A 13,460-nucleotide genomic window follows, 5' to 3' on the forward strand; every position below is an offset into this window, starting at 1 on the left:
GGCGCCGTTAATTGCAATGACCAAATAATAACGCTGCAAATCTTGTACTTTTCCCGCGCAGTTTTCACTTACTCTCTATAGGGCTCGCTCGTCTGAATCCTGAGCAGCGTTTGTGTGATTATTCATAATAAAGAGGGGTACAACCAGCGTAAGCACCTCTGCCATACCTATCCACCTGTCAGACCCACAAGCGCGAAGAGTACTTAACGTACTGAATATCCTTAAAATTCTTTCGACCGTGAGAATGAGATGAGAATTGAACCGCTTTCTGCCGCGTTTGTAGGTATAGGCGTTCGTAGCCGTGAGAGATGCTGCGTGGTGAAAAAATGCCTCTAGTGGCAAGCAAAGAACTAAAGCATATCCAAGCCGTTCTTTTTTTTGGACGTTGTTTTTCATTTTGAATCTAGATGTTTCTCGCGGGTCTACATTGTTTACTAATTTATACCTCCCCAAACGTAACAACCTGGAATCGTTACATCTCGTTTTTTGGTCTGTTCGATGAACTTTAAAACACAAACACTGCCATCAAGCAACGTAGCATTGTTGAATGTTATTCTTTATCAACACATAGGGATCTCATCACTGCTCCGTTTACAGGTTACTCTGCTGGTTGCCCTTTTTGTCTTACCTTATTGCTCATCTTGCTGTTTTTCTCTCCATGTAGATACAGATGTACGATTCGTTTTCGTTGGTCGTTCGTTTCTATATTTCTATTGTTTGCTGTACAGCAACGTAGTGTACGGGCGTGTCTTCGGGGCGTACGCTTATTCGGTGTTGTTGTTTTAGGCGTAATATCATCGACGCTGACAGTTCTCGACGTGAGCGACAACCAATTCGAGTCACTACCCTCTTGTATTTCGTCGCTTTCGGCGCTCAGCGTTTTGATTGCCCGCGGGAACCAGCTAGTGTCGTTCGATTTGCCAGCTGGGCCTACAATGCCGAAATTCTTTCGAACTCTACAGGTAAGTTATAAGGCTATAAATGTAAATATGTTGGTTTCAAAAAAACATTTGATTAATGTATATATGCGCAAATGAAAGCTTGGACAAACGCAAGCTTTCTAATCTAATTAATGGAAGTATTGCATACGAGCTACAAGTAAGATACAAATAGTCTTTTCCTAATGTACCAGATGTTAGTTAGCGCCTAGCTATAATGAAGTTGCAAGGAATGCACAATGCTTCGTCATTCATGTTAGAGGTTTTGTGTATTACATATGTTATCAGACATTCACAAATATTATTTTTACAAACGTTCATATTTTTAGAATAAATAAATAGTCTGATATAATACAATCACATTATTTTAGAAGTTTGTCTTAGACAGGGTGTTGCGTGGTCACCAATATATAAGCAGCTGAAGTGCTTTCTACATAAAGGCCCAACGTTTAATGAAATCGAGATGATCAATATCTCAGATCTATATACATATACACGAGCCAAGCACGAGTTCGAGTACGAACTGTCGAGCCTTAGTGCATTCTTTGAGGAAAATAATTGCTTCGACACACTCCATATTTAAAGTCGCTCCTGCCCCTGCAAAGCTATTTGGTACACTACAGTATGTTCATCTACTGCACTTCATTAGAAACTAAAAGCTATATATATACATATAGACAGAATAAATAATTAAAAAAAGATCTCGCTTATCTTGCGGCTTTTATAGCAGGCTCAGCAGTATACTGAAGGTTATCGTGCTATGCCTGAGTTTGGGCGTGATGGTGTCTATAGCAAGGAGTTTCATTTGGGCTCTCAACTGAATCAGGCGATTCGGCAGAAGACGTCCATCTAGAGGTTTCAAGAACCCATCCTAGCTAACCCCACGAGACGCTTCGGGAAAGACAAATAGATACAGCAACGGATTGCAATGGCTAGGCTCCACCATTCGGTGAAGAGATAGGCTGGCCGGTGGCAGCCGCGGTGCCATGCTTGCTCTCCAAGGATAATTGCTAAAACTACGCATACACTATAACCCATACAGAAACGTCCTCTCTGTTTAGCGCAGATATATAAAGTGAGAAAATTATTTAGAGGGGAAAAAGCATGCCGCTGCTGCTACTACTGCCGACGGTGTTGTTTAAATTAGGCCCTTTTAACGTACTATTCGCTCAAGGTTCAAACTAATGTGCTTTCTGGTTTTGCTCTCGTTTCAGGTACTGGACTTATCCTACAACCAATTTACGGAAGTGTCGTCAGCGCTGATGAACACCACAGGTCTCGTAAAGCTTAGTCTTCAAGGCAACCTAATTGAGAAGCTGGGCCCGTTTGGTCAAGGCCAGTGGGCTGCGGGACTTCGCAGTGTTAGCTTGTCGCACAATGCAATTAAGATATTGGCGCGTGCGGCAATGGCTAAACTGTTTGAGCTTAAGGAGTTAAAGTTATCATTCAACCCAATTCATTATTTCGATAATGCCGCGTTTACGCCACTCAAAAATCTACAGACTCTCGAAATGTCCTCGAGTCTCGTGAGCGACGCCGCTGTTAAAAACGTTCACAACCTTTTTAAGCCATTAGAACAGCTGCGATCATTACAAATCGACTACAATAGGCTGCATCAAGATCCGTTTGGGTTAGGTCCATCGTTAGTGAACATAGATCTTGAAGGAAATGATCTCAACACGGTGCCCGCTATTCCTCCTTCATCTCGGATCACTCGGCTATCGCTTAGTTATAACGGGATTTACTATTTAAAGACAGGCGCTTTACGAAACATCTCGACACTTGAACAAATCATCCTGTTAGGAAATCCCCTTCGAGAGGTCGAATTCTGCGCCATGAGCGATCTTCCCTTGCTCGTTAGTGTCACTCTTTCGTCAAACCGCCTTCGCAGTGTGCGCCGTGGCGCTTTTCAAGCGCTTCCAGCACTGCAGAGGCTTCAGCTTGATAATAACCTTCTCGGACAACTCGATCTTGGTATGCTCGATCGCGCCGGGCGTCGTCTGCTTCTAAACGCGTCTAACAATGCTATTGTCGATATTACAGCCGCCAGCGACGCGGTAGACGTCCGCGTACTTGACATCTCCAATAACAAGCTCGAAGTGTTGCCTGAAACGTTGTGGGATTCGGCTAATGAGCTGGTACAGCTGTCTGTAGCAAAGAACAGCATTCGACAGATAGCCATTGGCCGAACAGCACTCGAGCGCTTGCTAACGGCCGACCTATCCCATAACAGACTGACTGCTCAGGCAGTGTATAACCTAAGTCAGATTGCGCCGTCGCTGCAAGTCCTCAGTCTACGAGGCAATCGTCTCGAAACGTTGGCGTCTCCTGAACGCACGGCGCTCGATTACGTTAGCAAATGGCCTTTGCGAGTACTTGACATATCGTCGAACGATATTCGCCACCTTGGGCAGCGGATTTTCGAGCCTTGTTTACCGTTAACACTGCAGGTACTCAACATTTCATACAATCCATTGGAAAGTTTAAATCTCTTAAAACTAGCAAACTTGGTGAATCTCGACATATCGTACACCCATCTCAACTTGGCAAGTAACGGCCGTCATTCTAGGTTATCATTAACATCCACTGCGTGGAATTCCACTAGTCAACCAGCTGGTTTATACCAGCCAGGGTCTACATCTTTGTCGAATATCCTAACTCACATTGAGAGTCTACAAGTTCTAAATATTTCGGGTACTAGGACAAAGGAGTTATCGAGCACTCTGCTTCCTGCAGGATTGCTGGTTCTAGAAGCATCTAATTGTGCTCTACAGTCACTCCACCTGTCGGCGGAATCGCTCGTTGAATTAAAAATAAGCAACAACACTTCTGTCGCTCTGGCACGCTCCTCGGTATTGACTCCGCGACTCCGTCTGCTTGATGTCGCGCACAGCGGCATCCGCAATTTAACTAACCTGCTGAAAGTCTTTTCGACCGAGCGTCTACGTCGGCTACGGGCCGAACATAATCTAATTGATAAGATCTCATCGTCGTTGTGGCGTCAAACGCCCCTGCTCACGACTCTCGAAATAAATTCAAATCCAGTTGAGGCACTGAGCCTTCATAGCTTCTGCGGTTTGTCTCATCTCGCCGAGCTTGATATTCGAAATCTCAGCCTGACACAGCTCGACTCAAGGACACTTCACCATCTTCCGTGAGTATTGATTTAACGAAAAATAATAGGTATGATCCTAGATGATACAAACAGGAACACCTCGGCATGAGGGTTATGCACTAAGTTGATCTCTGTGTATAGTAAGTGCCAGATTAGACTACGCAGATATATCGAATATTAATTGTGAGATGTAAGCCAAGCAAACCTATCTTACATACCGATGAAGTCACGTTCGCTTTCTTTCGTGATTGATATTTTTAAACAATTTTTCCGCTGCTTCATTGCTATGCTCGCAACTGCTGGACCTAGTCGTTTTAGTAAAGTTACATCCTGTTACAAATCGAGACAAATGATATTTGGTAGAAAAATGTCGTTACAAACATTAAGATTAATAGAATGCAAGTTCATTTTAAGGAAATGCCAACCGTCTTGTTCTGAATATGGTAAAAATTATCGTTTTGTTAGAAGGGTACGATCATTCTTAAGTGTACTCTTTACGTATCTTGCCTTCGTATATTTGTTTGCCTGTTACTGTTCTCTATGGAACTATGCCACTAAAAACATAAATGTGCACGTTACGTATTGAAGAAATAACGATGAGGAAGGCGAGCTCGACAAAGCGCAGAACACTTGCTGAAGGGGTTTTTTAAAAGCTATCTCCTTTTATAGATTATAACCTCTTTTTCCGTGTTTTTTATTTCTTGCTGCTCTGTAATAATTAGAGTCACTTTTGACGCGCCAGGTAGAGAAGAATGGGCTTATTATATATAGAGAAAGATTAAGAGATTAAAAAGAAAGGGCGTTTTAATTTGAGAAAAAAAGACGGTCTTGAACAACGCTTTGTTCGTGACTTTTAATCGTTAAGAATCGTTTTCATAATTCAGGATTCAAACAAACGTGATTCAAACATACAAGCCTTAAGGCCACATAGGTTTGAAGCGACTGAGATCAACCAAAAATCCGAAGACAGTTTTATGTAATATAATTAGCTCATAACTATAACAAGATAGTGTCGGCACCGAATTACTGCATACGATATCCAATAAACTTTACTAACTCTGAGTAGAGAACTTATAAGTTTTCGGTGCAACGAATGTCGAATTGTTGGAAGCTGCAATTACATCTCTGTTTATAGGTCGAAAAATTTCGTAAGCGTAGTTTTTGCGTCTAGTTAATTGAGCTAGCAACGTTTTATGATCGTTCCTAGGAAGATGTCCAGGAAAGTGTTATTCAGTTACTTCTGTTTTGGTTAATGGGTTTGGACGCAACGTGAATGGGGATTGGGATACGACATTATAAATGCTATAAATGTGAATTTATACCGTAATACTGGTAGGTTACTTCTTTTTTACTGGCAAATGATTCGTTCGTAACAGATACGACCTTCCTTCTAAGTTCAAATAGTTGCGACACATGCGCTCATGTCGAGGTTCGGCGTAGAGAAACTACGCGTTAGTCGAATCAAAGGTTCCATGGGAAAAGGTTTTTTACTACAGTTATTGATAACACAACTGCAGGTATACGTTAAGCTAATTTTTATAAAAGTCAAGTGTGTCACTGCTGGGTACCCTTGTGGGTGTTGGGTGTTCGATACAGAATTAGTTGAAGGATATCTTTGATTATATTATCGTTGTTTGATTTTGATGTTTCGACATTTGCTATGATTTAAACGTGAGCCTTTGCACACAAGCATTCAATAGTAAAACACGAAAAACATTTATGCTTCTGTTACAGATCGCTATCGACGCTATATATTTCAACGTACAACCGCGGCATTCGTTCATTGCGACTTCAAGAACTATTGTCAGATTCAGGACATCTGCGGCGGGCAGTGATAGAAGTGGGCGAGCCCGTTCTTTCCTATCAACTGCAGTGGGCATTTACGGGGAAGTCTAAACTTCGAGAACTCCACGTTACTGGTAGGTTTCTAAATTATTATCGACATATAAAAATTGTTCCTATTACAAAACAAATATTTGTTTTTCGATTGAGCTATTTTAACTTATTAGGCAAATACAATGTGCCACATTATCCAGGCGTTTTGCTATCTGCCCTCAAATGTAAAATGCGTGTGCATTAAAGATTTATGTCTGAGAATCAGACTTTGCTTAGTGCCACGTAATATAGTAGTTCCAGCTAAGAACTTCTATTATAGTTGTTCAATAATGAATCGTCTTTAGCGTCCGGAATTCGATAGGCTTGTTGATTTACTGAAATTGCCGTAATCTCGTTGCGAGTTGCGATGACAATATACGGGGCTCTTTTACCCTAACCTGATTCTAATCCTGATAACAGAAAAAGGATCCATGCCTTAGTGAAATACGCTGGCCTAGCCGCAGGTGTTCTCAAGGGACCGTATTCATTGAAAAATTGGGAAATTGCTGCACTAATAACAACTATGGCAAGATTTTGTTAATTCCAAACGTGCGAATGGAGACACTATTAGTAAAGTAGATTTAAAAATACCGAATAATACGAAGCAAGAAATCAATAGTAAATTATATTCTATTCTATTTATTCTGTTTTCTTTATACTAACAGTATTCAGTATGTAGGGCGCAGGCTGCTTGGTTGTACCACGTTAGCTTTAGTAGATTAGTTTAATGGCGTATTGTAGCTTATTTGAATAGTAAACGAAATTTGAGAGCAAGTCTTGCTTCGTAACCGAGAACCAATTTCGTACGACTGGAAAAATTGCTGTTTATTGACCATCCAGTTCTGATATCGTTGGTGAGCGAAACTGTTACCTTAGTAGCCATAGCTTGTTTATTGTTCAATGACTTTGTCTAGCTGTTACGAGGCACTTCTTATCTTTCTATTTTCTTGAATTTCTATAAGCTCTGATCTTACTAATTCATCATATATCCGTATATCCTACAGAAGCCTGAACAAGAAGACCGCCGGCAGACGAGTGATTCTCCGAAAGTGTCTTTCTAAAAGCAAAAAATAACGTTTGCTTCAAGTCAGAGCCCACATTACGTAGCGCTGTTTCCTTGGCCTTTTTTCATGCAAAAAGTGTATCTGCCATCCCAGGTCACGCGAGCGAAAAACAAACCAATCTTGGCCTTTTTGCGGCTTATCGTCAATTCCTTAACCATTATTTACCCATTGAAATTAAAAACATGCCAATACATATTGTGCCAAAAAATTATAGTTAGCCTCATAGGGCATCCAAACAATTCGCCATTGTTATTCGAGTATTTTTCTCGTCTAGTTTCCTACATCATCTATGCTAACTATATGCTTTACACTTGAATGCGTTGCTTTATATGTAAATGAAACAATATTGCGTCGGGCAGTTCGTTTGATCCTAGAGAAGCTATACATGTACGTCCAAGTAATCCCTTTTTTTGTTATACTATATAGTGTGACTGGTCATAAATCTGAGTGTTTTTAGGACCTCTATGGACTGCTGCTGATAATTAACGTTGTTAACATGTTACATCATAGCGAATGCATATTATACTGTAAGTGTATTTTTCTGTGAGTTAAGTTGAAACGGGCCTGGATTTTGGCGTGGTATGGCACCTCCATCGCTATATACCAAAGTCGCACCAACAAAAAAATAGAAATCAATTTTTCAAGTAATTTAGAATTAGAAATTAAGAAGCGCTCCGAAAACGCTAAGGAAACATTTGCAGTAATTGTTTAAAGAGGACCAGCCATACTAAAGTTAAATTCACGCAACACGTTCGTAATTGATTGTCAAAATCTAGGTCAAAAAGAAAAAAAGAGAAAAAGAAGCGTTTTCGAAACAAAAGTCTTGAAATTTTATTTATGAGATTTCAGTCCATCTAATGAAATTGAAATGAAGCTGTTAGGCTCTCAATAAATAACATACTCGATAATAATTAAAAAAAATAATTTTATTTGTCAGCTTCTCCGTATATGTAACTGTGGTGAACACATTAATAATTTACCTAAGAAAAGAAATGAGAATTTCCTTACAAACGAGAAAAAGCAGATAGCACATATTTAAATGGCAGGGTGGTCTACGTTAACTTGAGCCGATTTCTATGGGTCAGGTAGATCGATTCGAATTTCCTCGTCACAATCTGTCGTGCATTCTACTCTGGTAGTAGTAAATCGCTCATGAAGTAAAAAAGGTCTATTGCCGGCTGCTACTTGTTAGGACGGATGTGTGCCCCATGCTCCCCGATTCAGACGGTTGTATCCCAGCTGCGCACGCTCAGGTAAGAAGTGGATACGAATACGAATTTGTGGATGCTCCGTCAAGATAAAGCGAATCTGGAGTACTACGGACTCCGGTTAGCAGGTGTTTGTAGGCGAGACATAGTGCTAAGGTTTCAGAGGTTTTGAAATCGGATCGCCGAGACTTGAACGAGTTATTCTCATTCGCACTGTCTTCCTATCTAGAAAACGCTGGCTAGCGTTTCACGCACCAGCATTTCTGCAGGTTTCCGGATTTAAATCGAATTTGTCTTGCGTGTTTCCTACCCGAGTCTTCTCGTTGTTCCGTAACGCACGCGCCTCTTCGTTTCTCAGAATGTGCGTCTTAATGACACGGAGGAGCATAGACGGACGTGTAGCTCGCTGTATCTGCATCAGTTGCGGCGTTTGTTTTTCTCTTGATATGTCCAGCACCCCTCTTGTCCTTTTCCATGATCCGTCTCGCAGGGTGCAAAACTGATTGACCAAGTTGTATATGGCGACAGCGGAAAAATAGTAGCAGTGGTGGTAACACTCGTTCCACCCTGTGGGTACTTTTATTTTTCCTTCGTTCAGGATGGTCAGTTCAGTACGTTTAAGCAGTAGACTAACTGACTCCATTCGGCACGAGACAAGCACAGAACACCCGCCGTTACCGCATCCATCTAGAACCTATAACAACGTTGTTACAGTAAGGAATAAAACAGAAAGAGTTGAATCCGAAGTTCAATATTAACGCCACCACTGCCATCAAGACCACTATCCAAAAGCGCGGTCACGATCCGGACCGTTATAGAGCAAAAGGTGACGGCGAAAAAACGGGAAAAATTATTGGGTGGAACAACTGACCTCACCCCTGTTAGCTGTTTTTTGGAATACAGCAGCATATATGAGACTGGCCGTACAGGAAATTCGTTGCCGCAGTAAGCGTACAGTATTATACTACAGCCGAGAAGCACATTTTGATACTCACAAAAAGGGACGGCCTAGAGCTCCGCTTTAGGCGATCATAGATGCACTCTGAGAGTAGCTGATGAGCTGTTCTGTTTTATAGGAATTTGGTCGAGCCAATTTTTTTGTAGGGCGCCCCACTTCTGGGTAACAGTGTCCATTTCTGTCCCGGTTTGCTCTAATTTCTTATCGTCTATTTGGACCATTGGCCACGCGGAACTGTATATCTGAATCAGCCGCCGTCCAAAGTGGCCACGTGACCTTGGCATGATATATACTCATTTGTTTCATAGTCTTCAACGCACATTATAATTAGATCGTGCTTGTTTTCGTGTGATCGAACGAAAAAAATGAAGAACGTGTCTAGGTGTGTGCCAAAAAATACGTATAATCTCATCGCAGCATTAATTCGACGATGATGTTATGAGCGAGAAAAAAATAGTTCACACGAAAACGCGGAATTAAATGATTTACGTACTTGATAATATATAAAAGCACTGCAGAGGATGATAAGTATAAGTGTTTACCAACTCCGTACCAATAGCTTCCTAAGGAATAAAATTGCTTACAAAATTAATTTTGAGATTTTTTTGAGTTGAAAGCAATTGTCACATGCGATCCTATCCACTTTGCGCAAAAGATGTTCATGCTCGCTTAACTCCAAATCCTCGTACTGTGAATTTTTTTTAATGTTATTTGTCATTTAATGTTATTTTAATTATAACGTCGTCTTTTAAGTTAGGCAGAATCTGATTAGATTGTAATACCTAGCTTAGCTCTCATCCACATTCCTGTTAAATTAAGCGAATTGTTATATGGAAAATATATGCTTTTTAGCATATACGTATACTTTGGCAATTATATTGCATTGCTGTCATTTGCGTTAAAATTAACATTGAGCTCTCTCGGAAATCCTTTTCTTACTTATTCTCGAGCAAGTTACTTGTGTGCCATTTTATTGTGCGGCTAAGCTTGAAGTTCTATAGAACCATAAGTACATAATCGGAAAGATTAAGAAAGTAGACTGATTTAAAGGTTCACTGAACAACATGGCCTTATAAATCGTGGTAAAGATTGGAACGAAGTAATTCAGGAAAAAGAGCTACACAATGAATCAGTATCAATTAGATACTCTTCACATCAATTTCTGTGGGCCTCAGGAATCATTTACATTAATTAATTTAGTAAAAGTGTTTCTGTCTAGAAGAAACGTACACAGTCTTAATTAGGACAGGAGATGTGAGCAGAAGGCGTAGCATCCTTTTTCACGCCCCTTTTTAAATCTAGGAAAAATAGAACGTACCCGTTAGGTAAGCAATTATGCCTAACTACCGCTATATATATTTGATGCTATTATTATAACAATATAATTCTGATTAGAATAAGCAATATAGTCGTTACCATATGAAATCGGCAGGTATTTTTTGTTGTCCGTCTAGATAAAATGAATCCATTAAGTAAAAATTATGATATACAAAAAAAATTCATATACAATCTAAGGACAACATGAAAGTAACCAAGATATTCTTAGTTACCCAGATGCATCAGTGAGAGAAATCTGTCAAGTACTAAGCTAAATTCTAGTAAACGACAGTCTCGTTCGGATCGAGGAATCACATTGAAACAAATCTTTATCGGCACTGTGGTCAAGACGTACTTATTCAGAAAATTGGCTACAAGAAAAAAGATGATTTATTATAGGTTTTAAATGGTCCAAACGATTTCAAATGCTCATATATTACTCCTTACAGTTATAAGCCACAACATTTTCAGAGGATGAGATTAGATAAACGAGATTTGCTCAATCTACGAGCCTGCTTCAGAGAACGGGCCAACCCAGAAGAACGTGCATATTGTAGTTATATCTGGTTAAAAGAGACAGGGTGAAACTACAATTGGAAATAACAAAAGAGAATATGTACTTCTTCACTGCGGTGACCCCTCAGTAGATCCACTTTCAATTTTTCCGCGAATCGAAATAAGCAGGTTCTTTTAACAGAAAAGAACCTTGTTCGAAGTCACTACCTAAGTTAACCTTTCTACTAAACTACCTTAGTGGTTCTCATGCGCACATACAATTATTGCTGTTCATAATGTGATCAACTGATTTATATATATCAGCCCTTGGTATGAAACGGCTGCTATAATCAAGACGCCCTTAGGTATAATAGAGGTGCTATATTTTTTAACATATATCAATAAAGTAAAAGCTAATTCAATAAAGTTAGAAACTAATATTAGTGTGGTACGTGGGATCCTCTCTATGGACTTTATAATCAACCATGAATATCCTATTAAACTGCGGCTTCTAGGACATTCAATTTTTATTTATCAAAAAACGGAGCCTGAGCGGAACACTTTTAAACTGAAACCTAAGTATAGCCCGGTCTGTGGTATATCTTTGGCGCCTTTAAAAGGACACAAACACAGATATTTTAGGCAGGGTGAGGCAAAAGTCTTTTGAAAATTTGAAAAAGTAGTCTTACAAATATATATGTATATAGCATGAACTACAAAAAAAATTTAATTTCAAGATCAGTGTGCCCGATAGGACTGGCAACGATGGTAGTGCAGCATATGACGCTGCATGTTACCTGAGGTTTATTGCACCACATTCTGTGCAGATACGTATAGCCCCAGACGAACATAAATCCACCCTCTCGCATATGATCTACATATATATCTTCTTCAAGCTATCAGGAGATTTTTGCCCCACTCTGTATATAAAATGAATTATAATGACTTTGATGGATGTTTTCTCTCATTCGATATCGGTTTCAACCGGTAGCCAGCTTCAAAAATCGTTTTTATTATTGCTGTTTGCTCACACAGTTGTAGGACGCTGGTAGAGCATTCATACTGATTGCGCACACTATACCAAAGCAAATTTTATGAAAAAAAAGATAAAATTGCCATGCACTCTTTACGATAATATTTTTGAGCTTAGTCCCACATTACATTCATATAACATATTAGATTCTGGTAGCCGATTCGGCATTGTATACCTTTTGATCTGGATTCACAGGACTTTTTTGAATATTTGCAGGCTTACCCCTTCGTTTCATTCTTCCTGACGCGTTTCAAGGCCTCGAGAGCGCCCACGAACTCTTGCTGCGTATAACGCACACGTCGATAACCGATCTTCCCGCCGGACTTCTAAGGTAACTGCCCGACCAGCTTCTAAATACCGGAGGTAATGCTGTTTTTCCACAGCGAAGCTGCTGTGTAGCAGTTCAGTTGTCATAACATGAGAAAAAGCTATGAATTCGCTTTCTTAAGCAGCCTTTAGCAGATACATCTGATGAATCAACTAAATAAAGCCTATTTTAATCCGATGCAGCGCCAGTGTAAGGTAAGCTTTAGAACCAACTAACGAGAACTTATAAAGTTTTCGTTAATAATAATAATAATAACAGATAATTACATTTGTCATATTGTGGATAAGTTTAAGGGATGATACAACACTGGTACAAAATGCCGCATTTCGGTCTACTAGTAGACCAGATCTAGACTAAATATCACGCTGAAAGACGTTAATATTTCTGCTCTTTTCAAGTGTAAACTGTGTCAACCCTAGTCGCTAGTTTCTTTCATCCTTTGATCTCATATTTTTTGTAAACTGTAGGGTTGCATTAATTCGTTGCCTCTCTCATAGTCCTACTCACATTATCTGCTCCTCAAAGCAACAGGATCTCTCAACAGCATCGAACGCTAAAGGAAATGGCAAGGCGAAACATTTGAAATATTGTTTTTGCCCATGTTGTCTTAAGAGCAGACGCAAATCTGACTATCGGGTGAAAAGAAGTACCCCATAAGTAGACACTTCAAAAGTTCGGTCACAAGTGATTTTATCATAAAATTGATTATTGGCTATTCCGTTATCGTCTACTGAAAACGCCTAGGAGACTGGACCCACCCTATTTACTTTTCCACAAGCTAAGGCCTGTGTTCTAGTGAAAGCATTCCTCTCAATCTGGATCGAAGTGCTCCTAAGGGGGGAATGGTAGAAATCCAGGGATTCGAAGTCTCATATACATATATAAAGATATCAGGTATTATACATTATTTTGACCCATACTTTACTCATCTCTTGAATCGAAGATAACTTTTAAAGGGACATTTCTTACGCTATATATATAAATCCCTTTTAGCTCAATCTTTTTTTTTACGGTATAACCTTTCTTTTCAGTTATTTTGTAATATTGGTTTTGATTTTAAAAAGCGAAACTGGGGGGGGGGGGGGGATAAAATGGTTTGTGTGGAATGATTGCAAGTAACTATCAGTGC

The 13,460-nt window shown here is 39.8% G+C and overlaps 1 protein-coding gene across 2 annotated transcripts in view; it reads left to right on the top strand.

Annotated features, from left to right (window-relative positions):
* LOC111251681 (uncharacterized) overlaps positions 1-13,460 on the top strand; it is a 42,045-nt gene that overhangs the window by 19,867 nt on the left and 8,718 nt on the right. For both annotated transcript variants that reach the window (XM_022808509.2, XM_022808511.2), the window contains exons 4-7: positions 787-962; positions 2,153-4,092; positions 5,788-5,972; positions 12,220-12,334. In XM_022808509.2, the coding sequence (XP_022664244.1) occupies positions 787-962; positions 2,153-4,092; positions 5,788-5,972; positions 12,220-12,334 (2,416 nt within the window). The remainder of the gene's footprint in view (positions 1-786; positions 963-2,152; positions 4,093-5,787; positions 5,973-12,219; positions 12,335-13,460) is intronic.

The sequence above is a fragment of the Varroa destructor genome, unplaced genomic scaffold, assembly GCF_002443255.2.
Source record: "Varroa destructor unplaced genomic scaffold, Vdes_3.0 BEIS01000005.1, whole genome shotgun sequence".
In the NCBI taxonomy this organism is placed as follows: Eukaryota; Metazoa; Arthropoda; class Arachnida; order Mesostigmata; family Varroidae; genus Varroa; species Varroa destructor.